This window comes from Naegleria gruberi (assembly GCF_000004985.1).
Source record: "Naegleria gruberi genomic scaffold NAEGRscaffold_85, whole genome shotgun sequence".
NCBI lineage: Eukaryota > Heterolobosea > Eutetramitea > Acrasida > Naegleriidae > Naegleria > Naegleria gruberi.
In genome coordinates this window covers 111,945-129,038 of record NW_003163242.1, presented here as the reverse complement: position 1 = coordinate 129,038, position 17,094 = coordinate 111,945, and the positions used below count along the sequence as shown (strand labels likewise).

General features: G+C 33.1%; 7 protein-coding genes across 7 annotated transcripts; 3 read left to right on the top strand and 4 right to left on the bottom strand.

Annotated features, from left to right (window-relative positions):
- Positions 1-165: 165 nt before the first annotated feature.
- Positions 166-2,886, top strand: NAEGRDRAFT_75801 (uncharacterized protein; the record flags this gene model as incomplete). The annotated part of the gene is made up of 1 exon (XM_002669238.1): positions 166-2,886. The coding sequence occupies one exon, from the start codon at positions 166-168 to the stop codon at positions 2,884-2,886; it is 2,721 nt and encodes a 906-aa protein (XP_002669284.1).
- A 243-nt stretch (positions 2,887-3,129) lies between these two features.
- Positions 3,130-6,503, top strand: NAEGRDRAFT_75800 (uncharacterized protein; the record flags this gene model as incomplete). The annotated part of the gene is made up of 4 exons (XM_002669237.1): positions 3,130-3,529; positions 3,622-3,950; positions 4,115-4,804; positions 4,890-6,503. 4 exons carry the CDS (start codon positions 3,130-3,132, stop codon positions 6,501-6,503), a joined length of 3,033 nt encoding a protein of 1,010 aa, XP_002669283.1.
- NAEGRDRAFT_83350 (beta-tubulin) lies at positions 6,493-9,084 on the bottom strand. Its single transcript, XM_002669209.1, has 2 exons — positions 6,624-9,084; positions 6,493-6,564 (listed from the first exon to the last, which is right to left on the bottom strand). Exon 1 carries the CDS (start codon positions 7,979-7,981, stop codon positions 6,626-6,628), a length of 1,356 nt encoding a protein of 451 aa, XP_002669255.1. The 5' UTR covers positions 7,982-9,084; the 3' UTR covers positions 6,493-6,564; positions 6,624-6,625.
- A 117-nt stretch (positions 9,085-9,201) lies between these two features.
- NAEGRDRAFT_75797 (uncharacterized protein) lies at positions 9,202-10,964 on the bottom strand (the record flags this gene model as incomplete). Its single annotated transcript, XM_002669208.1, has 2 exons — positions 9,202-10,557; positions 10,767-10,964. 2 exons carry the CDS (start codon positions 10,962-10,964, stop codon positions 9,202-9,204), a joined length of 1,554 nt encoding a protein of 517 aa, XP_002669254.1.
- A 516-nt stretch (positions 10,965-11,480) lies between these two features.
- On the top strand, positions 11,481-13,133 carry NAEGRDRAFT_75796 (uncharacterized protein; the record flags this gene model as incomplete). The annotated part of the gene is made up of 1 exon (XM_002669236.1): positions 11,481-13,133. One exon carries the CDS (start codon positions 11,481-11,483, stop codon positions 13,131-13,133), a length of 1,653 nt encoding a protein of 550 aa, XP_002669282.1.
- A 95-nt stretch (positions 13,134-13,228) lies between these two features.
- Positions 13,229-14,341, bottom strand: NAEGRDRAFT_75795 (uncharacterized protein; the record flags this gene model as incomplete). The annotated part of the gene is made up of 1 exon (XM_002669207.1): positions 13,229-14,341. One exon carries the CDS (start codon positions 14,339-14,341, stop codon positions 13,229-13,231), a length of 1,113 nt encoding a protein of 370 aa, XP_002669253.1.
- Positions 14,342-14,397: 56 nt separating this feature from the next.
- NAEGRDRAFT_82202 (glutamine amidotransferase domain-containing protein) lies at positions 14,398-15,401 on the bottom strand. Its single transcript, XM_002669206.1, has one exon. It carries the CDS (start codon positions 15,394-15,396, stop codon positions 14,479-14,481), a length of 918 nt encoding a protein of 305 aa, XP_002669252.1. The 5' UTR covers positions 15,397-15,401; the 3' UTR covers positions 14,398-14,478.
- Positions 15,402-17,094: the final 1,693 nt, after the last annotated feature.

Sequence of the window (17,094 nt, the reverse complement as noted above, 5' to 3'; positions counted from 1 at the left end):
TTCCCACATGCCTACCTCTACGTTTTCCTTTTCTACCTTCTCACCGTTCCTTTCATACTAATTAATCTTGCTTCATCTTCCATTGATACTAACTCCATCCTTTCACTTCTAATTTTTGAACAAAATCAAACAACTCTTTACAATCATCTAATTCTCGCTTCTAACATGAGACTCGTAATTTTCCCAACAATTTTTGCAGCTATTGGACTTTCGAGCATCAAAACTGCCATTGTTGCTCTTATTGGATATATTCTAGCCTTCATACAATTTGGATGGTTAGAATCATTAATGCCAGGATTGTCTTTAAATTATGGAGATTACTTTTGTGATATATTATTTATATCGATACCCTTTGTAGTTGCAATTCTCATTCTTAATAATATGCATCAGGCATTTAGGTCTCAAATCAGAGAAGTTGAAACAAGATTATCTAACATGCTAAACATTACAAACGAAGCAATAATCATACAGAGTAGAAGGAAAAAGAAGATTATCTATGTTAATCTTGCTTTTGAAAGAATGTTTGGATATGAACATGATGAAATAATACATGCTTCTAAAAATATTTTGGATTTGCTTGTTGGACCTCCAGTCATTGCAACAGATAAGTGGACTCTATGTAAGGCAAGAACCAAGATTGGTGATAGATTTGGTGTAGAGGTCACACACAAAGTAGATTTTTTGAGTTCTAAGAAAGTTGATGTGTTCATCATCAGAAATAATGAACTTAATGATCAAGTTAAATTAATGAATGAAAAAGCCAGAGAAGCACAAATAGAACTTCAAAGTAGAACAACTTTCTTTAGTATGATTTCTCACGATTTGAAGAATCCTTTGAACTCGATTTATTTAATTGCCCAAAAGATGCATGAAGACTTTGTTCATCAACAAACAGTAGATTCTCATGAAGGTCTAGAATGGATGAATATGATTTTATCCAGTTGCCATATTTTGAGTAATATTATTCAAGACGTTCTTTCATCATCAAAATTAGAATCTGGAAGTGTTGAGCTTGATGTTTCAAACTTTGATTTACAATATTCTGTTGAAGAAATTATTTCTATTAACAGTGTTACTGCCTTTAAGAAGGGAATTGATGTAGCACTTGAAATTGATGTAAAACGTGGATCTAAACATAGAGTACCATTGGTTGTTAGAGGTGACGTTCACAAATTCCAACAAATTCTAACAAACTTGATGGGTAATGCTATCAAGTTTACTCATACAGGATCGGTTTCTGTCTTGGTTGATGTTCCAGAAGAAACTGAAACCACAGTGAAAGTATTTGTAGTAGTTTGTGATACTGGTATCGGTATTCCTCAAGAAAAACAAAAAGATCTTTTCAAAGTATTTTCAAGATTGAAAAAGGATAAGGAGTATGAAGGAAGTGGTCTTGGTCTCAGTATTTGTAAAAACCTTACAACCCTCATGAATGGTGACATTGGTTGTAAGAGTAATGGTTCCAGTGGAAGTAATTTCTGGTTTACAGTTGTTTTTCAAAAGGCTGCAAGAGGAGAGGACTATGACAAGATTATTGACAGAGCTGATAAGAGATTACCTCTTACAGATGAAAGTAAGATTATGGAGGTAAAGGAAAAGCTTTCCAAAAATTATGGCAACAATATTTGTCTCGTACTTTACAAAGAATCAAAAGTGAGAAACATCCTCTCCAATTATTTAAGAGAAGTGTTTGATGAAAAGGTTGCAACAATGGAAAATATTGAAAACGTATTTGTAAATGCTGACAAGATAGAGCAATTCACTGAGGAGTTCTTGCACAGATCATCATCTAATCCTAATGATTGGTTAGTTAAGAAACCTATTTCTTTCATTATTTTGGATGACGCTTGTTTCCTTCCTGACAATCTACCAAAGAGCGAGAATGCTCTTTTCACTGCAGCTCATGTTTCCTCCCATAATGCTGAATCTAAGGCTGCAAATCAATCAAACAATGCTGGTAGAAGAAATAGTACTCTTATTTATTCTCCAGTAGAGATTGAAAGAATTCATTCAACCATTTCTAAACTGAAAGTATTAATAGAGTCACATAATGCTAAATTTGCTACAAATAATCAAGTCATCCAACCTAAATTAATTGTATGGTTTGATAGATTTGAACCTAAAAGATTCCTAAGTTTTATCAAAAAGGATACAAATCTTCCTAAATCCAACAAGTCTATGTTTGATTTATCAATTAGAAAACCTGTAACACTTTTTTCTTTCCAATATATGATTCAACAAATATTAACAATGAAGAATTCCACTGTTTCCTTTTCAAGCACGGAGAAGAATGATTTTGAAAAATTCCAATTCCCTAAGAAGGCATTAATTTCAGAGCCAAACTTGCCAGCAATTTCCAAAGATCCGCAAACATCTGAAACATCACCCCAATCGTCTCCCTCAGGATCATCTGATAGTGGACCATCAGAGAAACAACTTAAATTAAGAATACTTGTAGCTGATGATAATGTTATTAATAAGAATATTATGCTCAAGATATTTGGTGGTCTTACTGGAAATAGTGAGCTAGAAAATCATCTCTCGCAGGTCAAGAATGAACCACACAAGCTCATGATTGAAACTAAGGGTGTTTCAAATGGTAAAGAGGCTCTTGATGCTTATATTGAGAATTTTGATACCCCTAACAAATTTGATGCCATTGTTCTTGATGTACACATGGATGTAATGTCAGGATTGGAATGTGCCGAAAAAATAAGACTATTTGAAGCAGAAAAGAAACCTGCTACTTCTTGTATTTTAATTGGTGCGACTGGAGATAGTGATGGAGAAAGCTTGTGCAAACGTGCAGGAATGGATCTTGTGTGTCTAAAACCAATATCTCAAACACAAATTAGAAATGTTGTGAAAACCATCTTGGAAAAATAAAATTCGAATTCAGAGATGGGGTTAAAACAGCACAATGGATAGAGCACCATGCCTACTGGAGTACTTACTTATGAAGAGAATACCAAGAAATGGCTAATTTAAAATTTTATTTAAAAATTAAAAAAATTGATGAAATCTTTAATTTCCCTCTCATCAAGACAACAACATTTCATTGGCACAAACAAGAATAATCACAACATCATTATTAAACGTCTATTCCAAACTCCACATAAAAATTCAATAATGGGCTATCACAAAATTCAGAGAACTAGACTGTGTGGATTGGATTGTGCTGTTTTAACCCCATCTCCGAAGCCTCAACAACAACAAGATTCCAAACCACTTGTTGATTCACTTGTTATTTGGCTTCATGGTTTGGGTGATAATTATGAAGGCTTCTCACAAATGTTGCAAGTAATTCTTCCAGAGAATACAATGGCCATTCTACCAAATTCACCTCAACGACCAATTACAATTAATGGAGGAATGGTAATGAATGGATGGTACGATATATATTCATTGGAAAGACAGGAATTAAAAGTACATGAAGATTTGGAAGGCTACGAAGCATCAAAGAAATTAATTGATGAATTAATTGAATCTCAATTAAAACAATTTGATTCAAAGAGAATTATTCTTGGAGGTTCGTTTATTATTAATTTATTAATTATTTTAATTGAAAATTATTTTTGAAATATAATAATTTTAATAATTTTTGATAATAATTTATAAAAGGTTTCAGTCAAGGAGCAGCCATGTCATTATTAACAGGACTTCAATCTAAGCATCCATTGGGTGCCATCATTAGTGCATCAGGATACATGTTATTGAGATCTAAATTTACTAATCCAAGTGAATTTATTTCACAGGAAAATAAGGAAACACCACTTTATATTTTCCATGGAGATGAAGATGATGTTGTTCATTATCAATCATTTGCATCTGAAAGTTTTGATTGGCTTGAAAAGGGAAAGAGTATTACAAGTAGAAAGATTTACAGATATCATTCACATGAAGTTTCTAATGAAGAAATGAAAGATTTAAAGAATTTATTCGAAAAGTTAGTCCAATAATTGAATTTTTGTTCAACAAGTATTGTTGGTTACCAACAGTCACTCAAAGAGATGATACCTGATCAATAGGCAAAATTCACTACCAATTTATCAACAATAAAAACATCAACGTCAGATGACAAACAAAAAAAATGACAGACCCCTCTCACTACAAGTTAAATTACGCCTATTTTACTTCATCCAATCAAGAAGCTGTTGTTGAACAACAAGCATCATCATCAAAAACTTCTCATCATGAATCTTATCATTTCAATACATTGATGATTGCTGCCAGTCATCAATCATTGTCATCATCAATTCATGGAAATTTAAATTCTCATCAGCACAGATTTTCTCCATACAAATCATTTACTATTCACTATAGAAAAAATCAATCATCAAATTCACAATTTTCACTTTACGAATATACTCTACAAACAAGTGAAGATTATTTAACATTAAATTTACCAATTGTAAAACAATTACACACAAATTTATCATCATCTCCACAAACTCCACAACATTTAACTGCTTCAAATAATACAACACCACTCAATCATCATTCATGTCAATCACCAAGTTCAGAATCTACTCAAAATATGAGTACAAGTACTTCCTTCTCTGATTTTGAAGAATTAGTTCAACTACAACATAGAATGAAAGGTAATTTGGCTGGATCTGCTAATACTCCACCTGGAAATGATTCAATTTTATCAGATATTGAAGTTTTAGAAGATGAATATCAAGAAGATGAAAGTACAGAAGATGAAGATAATATTGAATATTGTGTTGGAAGATATATTCACTTTATTGATGATAATTTTAAATCATCAATATTGGGAAATGAATTGGAATTGAAAAGAAAGGTTTGTTTTCATTGTTTTCATTTTGTTAATTTAGAGTTTAATCAATTTGGATTCATTCAATTTTCTGATTATTTCAAAAAAACAGTTCATTGAATTATTATCACTTTCATATCATGTCAATGTTGCTCAAGTTTATGATTTATATCTTGTCATTGATCAAAATAGTGAAGAATTTGAACCTAAATTTACTGGATTGTTCTATACTATGGAATATATTCCATCTGAAATTAAATTAAGTGATTTATTGAAATCAACTTTTGGAAATATGAGTACTGATAGTGCAATTCATATTTTCACACAAGTTCTTGATGTGATTATGATGTTTCATAGTAGAAATAGGACATTTAACAATAATAATTTAGTTAAACAATTACTTGAGAATGATATTTTCATTAGAGACAATTTATCAGGTGATGTAAAGAAGCAAATTGGCATTTATCTTAATTTGGAAACATTTTTACAAACAGATTTAAATGCAGATTTGGAAAAGGAAAAACAAGAAAATATTTGGAATTTAGGTCATTTATTATTTAAATTAATTGTTAAAGACAGCACATTTTTGAAAATTGATGCAATTGATGAAGAAAAAACTTGGTCAATTCTTGAAGAAAATTGTAGTGATAGACACATTGTTGATTTAATAATGAGTGTTCTGACGAATGATAAAACTAAAAGACCTAAAAGTATTTCAGAGATTAAATACTCTCCATGGTTGATGAGATTTAGAAAATTTAAATATTTTGCAGAGATGAAAGTTAAGCAATCTCAAATTGATCAATTGAATCAACAAGTTGAATTTAGCGAAAAGGTTAAGCAAAATATTAATGATTTACTTGGTCCTCTCATTCTGAAACATCATGAACAGGGAATTGTTGTTTCACCAAATTTGAATGATTCGAGTCCAAGAAAGAGTAGTGCCTCAACTCAGCAAGCAAGATCTCAAACTGTTAAAGCAAGAAGAAAGAGCGTGAAATATAACAATGGAATTCAATTAGTTGATGATAAGTCATTGAAAAAGGTACCTTCAAAAAGTAATTTAATGGTTGGCATGTTCAAAAACAAGATGGTTACTGAGGTTAAAGGGCAAGCTAAACCTTCACATGATCCAAAAGAAAATGTCAACGTTGATGAATATTATCAGATGGTATTTAAGCAACAAAAGCAAAGCTTTATATTTGAGACTGGTTGTAAACACAACTATTTCAACCTTTCTAATCATCAAAAGACCTTAACTCTTTTACAGAATAAGGTTTTTGGATCAGATTACTATACTGCCAGATGTGAACAAAAGGTAACACCACTCAATAATGAAGTTGCATTCAAGATTGAGAAACTCAGTGCAGAAAATGAAATTGTCATTGGTTTAGTGTCAAAAGATAATGATTGGAGAATTTGTAAAAAAGGAGGAATATTAGGATCAAAGAAACTTCAAAATTCCTATGGTATTAACTTTGTTTCTGGGCAAGCTGGTTACATGGATTCATGGAAAAAGTTTACGAAAAACAAATTACTCAAAGAAAAGGCCACTGTTATTGTTAATTTTAATTTTGATAAGAGATGTTTATCTGTTAAGGTTATAATGGATGACATTAGTACAGATTTGGGTACATGTTTTGATGATTCAATAGATCTCAAAGTTGAATGGTACTTTGCAGTATCATTATATAAGGAAAAGAGTGCAGTGTCGATTGTAAACTAGATTAAAAACTTTATTTTAATAATGCTTCTCATTCTTGTAAGCTTGCAAGTGTAATGCTTCCAGCCTTAGCTCCTCTTAGAATAGAGATTTCAAAAATTGCTTAAAAGCTTTTTTAGATTTATTTAATAATCAGCTGGTTGTTCTTCACCTTCAGCACCTTCATTTTCATCAAATTCACCTTCTTCTTCAGCAGTAGCATCTTGGTATTGTTGGTATTCAGAAACCAAGTCATTCATGTTGGATTCAGCTTCAGTGAATTCCATTTCATCCATACCTTCACCGGTATACCAATGCAAGAAGGCCTTTCTTCTGAACATAGCAGTGAATTGTTCTGAAACTCTCTTGAACATTTCTTGGATAGCAGTCGAGTTACCAATGAAAGTAGCAGCCATCTTCAAACCTCTTGGTGGAATGTCACAGACAGATGACTTAATGTTGTTTGGAATCCATTCAACAAAGTATGAGCTGTTCTTATTTTGAACGTTGAGCATTTGTTCGTCAACTTCCTTAGTACTCATTCTACCTCTGAACATAGCAGAAGCAGTTAAATATCTACCGTGTCTTGGATCAGAAGCAGCCATCATATTCTTAGCATCGAACATTTGTTGAGTCAATTCTGGAACAGTCAAGGCTCTGTATTGTTGGGAACCTCTTGAGGTCAATGGGGCGAAACCAATCAAGAAGAAGTGGAGACGTGGGAATGGAATCAAATTGACAGCCAACTTTCTCAAGTCAGAGTTCAATTGACCTGGGAATCTCAAGCAACAAGTAACACCAGACATGACAATTGAGACCAAGTGGTTCAAGTCACCAAAGGTTGGTGTAGTAAGCTTGAGGGTTCTGAAACAGATATCGTACAAGGCTTCGTTATCAATACACATGACTTCATCAGCATTTTCGACAAGTTGATGGACTGAGAGAGTGGCATTGTATGGTTCGACGACGGTATCAGAGACCTTTGGAGATGGGAAGACAGAGAAAGTCATCATCATTCTGTCTGGGTATTCTTCTCTAATCTTGGAGATCAACAAAGTACCCATACCAGAACCAGTACCACCACCCAAAGAGTGAGCAATTTGGAAACCTTGCAAACAATCACAAGATTCAGCTTCCTTTCTGACGACATCCAAAACAGAGTCGATCAATTCAGCACCTTCAGTATAGTGACCCTTAGCCCAGTTGTTACCAGCACCAGTTTGACCAAAGACAAAGTTGTCTGGTCTGAAAATTTGACCGTATGGACCAGCTCTAACAGAGTCCATAGTACCTGGTTCCAAATCCATAAGAATAGCTCTTGGGACATATCTACCACCAGTAGCTTCATTGTAGTAAACGTTAATTCTTTCCAATTGCAAGTCAGAGTCTCCGTGATAAGCACCAGTTGGGTCGACACCATGTTCATCAGAAATGACTTCCCAGAACTTAGCACCGATTTGGTTACCACATTGACCGGCTTGGATGTGAACGATTTCTCTCATTGTAGAAGTTGTTGTTTTTTTTCTAAGGTGTTGTTTGTTGGTTGTATGCTCGCTGCGAGTCTGTTTAAGGCTAACTACAACACGCGTAACCCCCTCAACAAACAACCAAAATTACAATTTTTACAAACCTTCGTCCAATGAGGTGTTTGTTTTTGGCGGGAAAGTATTACTCTGGAACAACAACTCATCGGTCATCATCGTAAAGATTGGTCTCTTCATCAGCAACCTGTTTGGCGCCTCATACAACTTCATAAGTAATCATTGTAAATAATTTCATCTCGATAGATTCAAATCATTGGGTTATGGAGGGAAATTGTCGGATTTACAATACCAATGCAATACAAGGTGCTTGTTATTACTAGATTGTTCTCTCTTTAATGCTGTGTTACTGTGTATTGCTAATGTTCTGATTTCCAAGTACAAAGATCAAGAGATGAATGTTCGATTCCAGGAATGTAATTGAGGTAAATAAGAAGAGTGTATAAAGATAATTCCAAAAAGTGATATAATTCATTGAGTGTATAAAGATTGTTCCAAGTAGTTTTCAAAATGTTTGAGAATTATTGCTTTCAAATTTGAAAAATGTTATTGTTAAATAAATACTACTTTAGTTATATCAATTACATATTTTTACAATTTGTTTTTGAATTATTTGGCCAATGATTCCAATCTAGCAGTTTCCTTTTCGACAGCAACAACCAATTCTTCTAATTTCTTCAAAAATTCTGGTTGCAAAACATCTGGAATTGTTGTGGTAGGAGTTGGGGTAACTGTGGTCTTACCAGATGGAGGTGGTGAAGAAGTAGTTGGTGGTGGAGTTGATTTCACTGATGGTTGAGTAACAACAGGTTCTTCCTTCTTTGGAGTTGAAGTGGTGGTGGTATTGCTTGTTGCTGGTTTGCTTACTGGTTCCTCCTTCTTTACGACTGGAGTGGTGGTTGTTGCTGTGGTTGTGGTTGATGTGGTTGATGAAGTAGTGTTTGCTGTTGGTAATGTGATTGGTTTCTTTGGGGTTGAGGTTGTTTGAGTATCTTCTCCCTTCTTTTCCCACATGGATAAAAGGCCTCCAACTTTTCCACTTCTGCTCATTGTGTGATGATCGTATTTTTTATGATTAAATTTAATTGTGATTGGTTGTAATTTATTGATGAAAAGTGACGTTCCACAGACATTTTTAACAGAATCAAAGCTTACTTCCTCAAATTGATGAGTTTGTGAGATTAAAACTTCTTTTCATCACCAGCCATTCTTTCCATATCTCTCTTATGAATCATGACCATTACAACAAAAGGAAGTGCAAATAAGATTGTCAAAAAGTAAACAAAACCACCTGGTTGTAAGAAGAGTTGATGAATGAAAAGTGGAGTATCAGCAAAACCATGCATAATGGCAAGATTTGCAATAATAAGGGTAATAATACTGATAGCTCCAGAAAATCCACACAAGAAAGCAAATGTATACTTGCTTCTTTGTCTCAATTTTTCAATCCATGACATTCTTGGAAGAATAGCATAGAAAAAGACAGCTTCCAAAATCAATAAACAACAATTAATCCATGCCCAAGCAAGCCATCTCCACCAAAGATCATGCCACAATGCAATAAAAGTGAAAATAATCCAAACACTCCAAACCTTTGATTTGCTTCCTCCAAGTGGTATGTAAAGATAACGTAAAATCCACATATAGAGAGATCTATGCCAAGATCTCCAAAAATCTGAAACAAGGTAATTATTATTCACACATCTATTCATATTCTCAGGAGGATTGATTCCGTCCCAAAGAGCCCACAATCTGAACATTCTCCAAATAATCAAGAATTTCATATACATAAATGTTAGAGTAGTAATACCAATGACACCAACTGAAAAAGGAGGGAGAACTCGAGTGAATTTTCCTCTCCAGAGTCCCTCTTTCCAGAATCCTACATCATTGAAACCAACAGTGTAGAACAAGTGAAGGTAAATCTCTAATAAAATAATATAAGCGACAAGTCTAATAGTGTGCCATATTAATTGACCATATGAGAGTTCTTTTTGGGTGGAATATTTTACATAAGAAATGAAAGCAGTATAACTGCAAACAGGACCACCAATAAAGAGTGGTGTATAGAAAATGTAGGCCAAATAATGGAGTAAATTGAAATCAGCCTCGATATTCAAAGATGTTTCCTGACGTTGTCTATATTCTGACCATTGTTCATCTTCCTTTTTAGTAGCATTGATTGAATCAGATGGGACCCTTGATAATTGTTCTGAATAATCCATATTATAACTAATTAATCTACAAAATAAGATATTAAAATAGGTTTCCCAATCGAGAACTCCTCTATTTTGTTCTAGAGAACCAGGTAAAAAGAAGTCCTGGAAATAGTATCCATTATATCGCTTACTAGTAAATAAAATTGTCAAATTGAAAAGCCAAGATACAATAGTATTTAGCTTACTTGATTTGAAAATCTTTCCAATTAAATAATTTACAAGAGTAATTCCAATAAGAAATATTACACAATTTCCATAAAGGAAATAAATAAATCCTGCAGAAAATAGCAAGTAATAAATCAGAGTAGCCTTATAATTCTAATTAATTCAAATTAATAAAATTATTAAATAATATAATTAAAATACAAACATTTGGGAATAATAAATGTCTGATAATTCTAGAAAGTATTACATATACAGTTGCTCCAATTAATAATAAAGGAATAAACTGTCTGAAACTTCTCCATTGTGGATCTGTTAAATCCTAAATCCATTATTATTATCCGAATAATCAAACTGAAACAAACCTGTTCAAAATCCATAAACCATCCTTTGTCAACTCTCATTGGATAGATCGCCTGTCCTGATGTAATAAAATCCCGAGACAAGTTATAGGCATGATTTAGCAATACAATCACAATACCAATTGTTACAACCAATGAACCATAAAAGAGAGGTTTTGGAACAATAGGTTCGTACTTTTTAGTTACCTTTGATGACAACATATTTTATAACAAATCAATGATCCTAATTTAATATATTACTAATTGATATATTTCTTTTCTCCACAACTGATGATGATTCAAATTTTGTATGATGAAGAATTAATACACTTCTCTTCCGATCTGCTCCAGCAGCATACAACACTTTGAGCTATTTTTTAAATCTTTATCTGGATTAAAGAATTAATGCTTCAGGTTTTACATCACTTGTTACAGATGTCAACTAACCTATAGAGCAATTATCAAATCATTCTATTCAATTCATTATCTAATTTAACCTCATAACCGATTTACAGTTTTTAAAATTCAAACTTTAAAAAAATGAATTTTAGCGGGAATACTTTTGATGAAGTCGAACGAAGGGTTTGTATGAGAGTTGTTATTGTGCATTGGATTTTCTAATGATGATCATGTGATGGATGGAATATATTAAATTATTAAAATATGTAGAAATTATTGGAAGAAAATGAATTGTTAAGGAGGGAAATTGAGGATTTAAAACACTTGAATAAGGAATTGATGATGGAAAATGAAGATAATGATGCCAGAATTATTAAATCCTATCGTGCCAAAATTGTTCAATTGGAAAGACAGGTTCAATTATTAACGAAATGTACAAATATCAAGGCAGAGGCAGTCACGGATATTGATAACTTTGTTCTTGAAATAGTTGGAGAGGAAGAGGATTCTTCTCCTATAGAAAGATCTCATTTACGAAAATGGGGTAAAATGTTGCAAGAAAAGATTCGAAACTATAATATTCTGACAAAACAAGCAGAAAATCAAAAATATTTTATGGAATGTAAATACTCAGGAGGTACTGATTCAGTTCAAAATGTTTGCAATTACTCTAAGAATGATGATATACCTTATCTCGAAGTGTCAACAGTTTTGGAGTTGGAAAATGATTTGACTCACGTGTACAGAAACTTGTATAGATTAAGAACTCAGCTTAATGCTAACAAAAGTCAAGTCAAAGATACTAATTTTTTACTATTGACCGATATTACAATTAACAACATAACAAAAGTACTGAATGAGATGGTAGAGCTCTCTTTAGTATTGCCAAAGAAAGTGAAAGGTTCTTCCGAGGAGGTTAGCTCTTCATATGGTCAATATTACAACCCAATGAATATGAGTTCCTCTGAAATGATGTCAAAATTACCAAGAATAGGTAATTCTAAAACCTCAAAAGAAGTTGAGGATGCTATCAAACAGTTTGTAAAAGCTTTCCATGCTCAAAAGACTTTATTTGAATTGGATTTGCAAATGAAACAGGAAGAGTTGAACATAATGTCAAAAACAAGTACATTTTATAACTCCTATTTTTCAGAAATGCTAAAAGAAATCGAACAAAAGTATAATGATTTTACAGGTCAAGTTACACCTAGTTCTGTGAGCTCAAAGTCTGTTAATCAAGAAATTATTGAAGATATTGTACAATCATTCGAAGATTTTGATAGAGAAAGTAATGAGGAAAACCTGAGACACTTTTTAATGACATTCAAGGACAATATATACTCACTGCAAGAGGATAAATCAGAACCGACCAAGAAGAAGAATAGACCTAATGTCACTGCAAAAAGCTATTATGAAAGGTTTAAAGCACACGTAGAGGAAATTCAAACTGAGTTTTTAATTAGAAAGAATGAGTTTATTGAGAAAATGTACAACCTCAATCCAGAAGTTGAAAAATATGAACACATTGAGCCATTTATCAGCTATACTCCTTATGACAATAGCTCTTCAATGGCCAAGAAACAATCAGTTAAAAAGAGGCCTACCTCTTCTTCTGTGAATTCGTCTGTTAGTAGTCTGAGATCTTCCTCTATGAGAGGCTCCACTGTAATTAACCCTATGAGAAAGGAAATTCCATTGATGAGAAAATCCAATCTTCCAAGCATTTCTGATAGTAGTCCAGATTTGAATATCAAAGAATTCAAAGAGGTAAAGGAGATTAGAGATGTTACACCAAAAGTTGGAAGCAGCTCAAACAGTACAAACTCTAGCAAAGTATCACAGAATGCTAATGTGAAAGAATTAGCTCAAAGAGTGGAAGATCAAAGGAGAAAAGTTGATGACCTTTCAGAAAATTTGATGAAAAAGAGTCTCTCAGATATGCAAAAATTTGCATTACAAAAACAATTTGTAAGTACTTTGAATTGTATTTAGATTTAAACCTTTAAAAGAAATTGGAAAAAGCAGAACTCTTAAAGATGGAAAGAATTTTAAAAACAATGAGCGAATAAATAATTTATTTACAATGTTTACTCAATATCAAATAAGCTGTCACCAACAGTCTCTTCAGACATGTTCACCACTATTTCTTGAGCCTTAGAGACCTCTTGGGTTGCCAAATTTTGAGGGCTCGAAATTAAATCTTGTTTTGTTTCTTGTGTGTCTTCCTCGTTTGTGATATCCTCAAGAACTAACTCTTCAATCTGGCATGACATGTGTCGGATAGGAACATCTTCAATTATTTCTAATTCCTCCTCTTCTTTTTGTTCTTCAACCTTCTTTTCGACTTGTTCCCTCTCAATTTTTGATTCCTTCTCCTTTTCTTCCTTCTTTGATTGTTGGATTAATTGTTCAAATGCTTCAAAATTTCTTCTCTCTTTATCTTTCTTTTCTTGAGCCATTATCTTTCGTTCCTCTCTTTCAGCATCAAGGCCTCCTTTCATCCAAGCAGTCACTGTTCTTCTTTCATCATCAAAAATTGGCATACTATCCAGATAGGTCAAACTTGGTAAACTTCCAATGATCTTCTTTCTATAATTAGGAATCTTCTTAAGCATTTCATTTCCCTCCAGTCTCAATAATCTTAAATCCTTGATTGATTTGAGAATAGTTAAAAATTCCTCAATTGTTTGCTCATAGTCCATTCCATTGGTCAACTCCTCAAACAATTTGTTTTTACTCAGATCTAAAATGTTCAATGATGTTAAATAACGAAGACCTCTCACAGAATCAATTGTTTTCAATGCATTTGTGCTCAAATCCAATGTTTGAATATTTGTACAGTTCAGTCCCAACTCTTCCGGAATATGTGTAATAAAGTTTGAAGACAAATTCAGTGTATGAAGCTTTGTGCAATGGAAAATTCCTTTAATTTCCTCAATACAATTTTCATGAAGATATAAACAAGAGATTTCCTTATTTTCCTCCAATCCTTGAATTTCATGAATAGCATTGGATTCCAACCAAAGAACCTTCACTCCGGTAAACTTTTCCAAATTTTCAATTTTTGACACACCCTTATGTTGTAGGTAGAGTTTATCATTTAAGTGTTCGGTCATGTATCCACCCTTGCTTTTACACAACTTTCTGAGGTAATCATTTGTAATTCTACCATTTGGTAACTTTTCAAGATCTTCTGCCATTTTTTTTGTAGTTTTTTCTGTTTTAAAAATACAACAAAAAGGCGGCAAATAATAATACAAAAAACAATAAAATTAAATATTAATTATGAATTTTAAAATTGTAATTGCCCTGTTTATAAATTATATTCCGAAATAATTTACTTTGAGAGTGGCTTTCCGTAAAATTGTTCCTTCATTTTAGTGAATTTATCCATACCAATCTTCTTGGCAGCAATTTCTTCCAAAACACCAAAATCGATTTCACCATCTTCATCACTCTTTGATCCGGTCAATTCAATAACGGAATCAACCATAGAACCAATACCATCAAAGACTTCAAAAGCAGTTGGGTTCTTACCCATATAAGCTGGAGTAGTGACCAACTTGTTATCCTTGTCAACAACAACTTGAGAAGTTGACTTTGGAACACAGTTAGCACCATATGACTTAGCATGTTCAGTGACAGATGGATCAGAATCACCCAAAGTAATAGAACATTGTGGAATAGCCTTAGCAGCCAAAACTGGAGCAATGCAACACATACCGATTGGGATCTTGGCTTCATGAGTTGAGACGATAGCCTTTTCAACTTCTGGATGAATCTTGAAGTTGGTTGGATTTTCGGCATAATTGCTCAAATTCTTAGCAACACCAAAACCTCCTGGAATGATGAGAGCTTCGAAAGCTTGTGGTCTGAATTGGTCCAATCTGAGGACGTTTTGTCTGGTGATTCTAGAAGCTTCAGTACGAATGTTTCTAACTTCATTCTTTTCAACATTCTTTGTCAAGTGATCATAAGTTTCTTCTTGGTTAATATCTGGAGCGAAGAAAGCAAGCTTGTATCCCTTCTTTGACAAGTGAACCATAACACTAACAGCTTCGGTAATTTCGCTACCATCAAGATAACCACAACCACTCAAAATAACAGCAACGGTACCCTTTTCAACTTGAACTTGAGCAGGAGCATAGTTTCTGATTTGATTTTGTTGTGTAAAGAAACCAGCAGCAATATTTTGCTTGGTGAAGGAAGTTGTTTGGAATGACTTGGAAGCGATGGTGGCAGCTCTTCTCAACATTTTTTATAATTTGTCATTTTTAATTGCGTTTACAACGTTGTTTGCCTCCTGCCAGTGTTGATTTATTATTGCAACTCAGGAGAGGCTTTGTGATGGGAAAATTAATCTAGTTTTCGGATTCAATTAATATGAAAGAATTTTAGATTCTCGTTGGATGTATGGATTGTTAATTAATTATGGTGCTGCCAAAATATGCTCGCAGAAGATTTTTTAATTTCGGATTTTTGGATTTAATAATTACATTCAATTTCTTGTAGTGCAATTATTGTCCACTAATTGTTATACTGAAATATTAAATGATATCATTATTACTTGATGTTTCCTATTTGCCACTGCCAGCTCATCGTGTATGCATGTTGGAAATTCTTGTTGCAATTTTTAATTGATTTAAAAAATGTCTGAACAACAAGAAGCAACACCAGTTGAAAATACAACTGAACAACAACCTTCATCAACAACCGTTGAATCATCATCGGATAATAATAGTATACAACAAGAATATGTTAGAAGAAAGGGAGAAGCACCAGTAAAACTTGAATATATTATTATGGAAAAGCCAAAATCTGATGATATTCCATCATCAACTGAAAATAATGATTCGGAAAAGAAAAGAAAACATGAAGGTGACAATAAGAATTCTAAAAAAGCCAAGAGTTTCCACAATAGAACCAGGGATGCAATGAAAAAGGAGAAGAAGGAAAAGAATGCAGATTCAAATAATGCGGATGAAAATACACATATTGCTAGACCTCAAGGAGAATTCAATTTTGTTGAATTTGATGTAATTAAACAATTGAGAAAGAAGACTTACAATTTTGAAAAGGCTGAGGAAGTAACAAAACATGTCGAAGAATATGGTAAAAAGGAAGCTCAAGAACGATCAAAGAGTGAGGAAGCTTTATTCAGACAAAGACAACAACAAATAGTTAGACAAAAAATGATTGAAAGAGGAGAACTCGTTCCAGAGGAAGAAAAATATGACATTTTAACTTATAAGGAAACTAAATATCACCCAAGTGAGATCAAGAAAGTGGATTTTACAAGAAAAACATATCTTGCTCCTTTGACAACTGTTGGTAATTTACCATTCAGACGTATTTGTAAAGATTATGGATGTGATATTACAATTGGTGAAATGGCCCTCAGTCATTCTATTTTGAAAGGAGAAAGAGGAGATATTTCATTATTGAGAAGACATGAATCTGAAAAAATCTTTGGAGTTCAATTGGCTGGCAAGGATGCTGCTACCATGACAAGAGTTGCACAACTTATTGATGAACAATTCCCTCATATTGATTTTGTAGATGTTAATTGTGGATGTCCAGTTAATACTCTTTGCTCTTCTGGTATGGGTGCTGGTATGATGGAAAAGAGAACAAAACTTGTTGGTATTGTTAGAGGAATGAAGGAAATTCTTTCAATTCCTATTACTGTTAAAATGAGAACTGGTAGCAAGACTGGAAAGAACTTTGCTCACAAACTTATGGCAGACCTTTGTGAATGTGGTGTTGATGGGTTGACTCTTCATGGAAGATCAAGAGAAATGAGATATACAAAGGAAGCAGATTATCAATACATTTATGATTGCTCCAAGGTTGTTCAAACCTACTCAGAAAAGGCAAATAGAAAAGTTTATATGGTTGGTAATGGTGATATTTATAATTATCAAGATTGGTATGAACATATTGATAAGGTTGA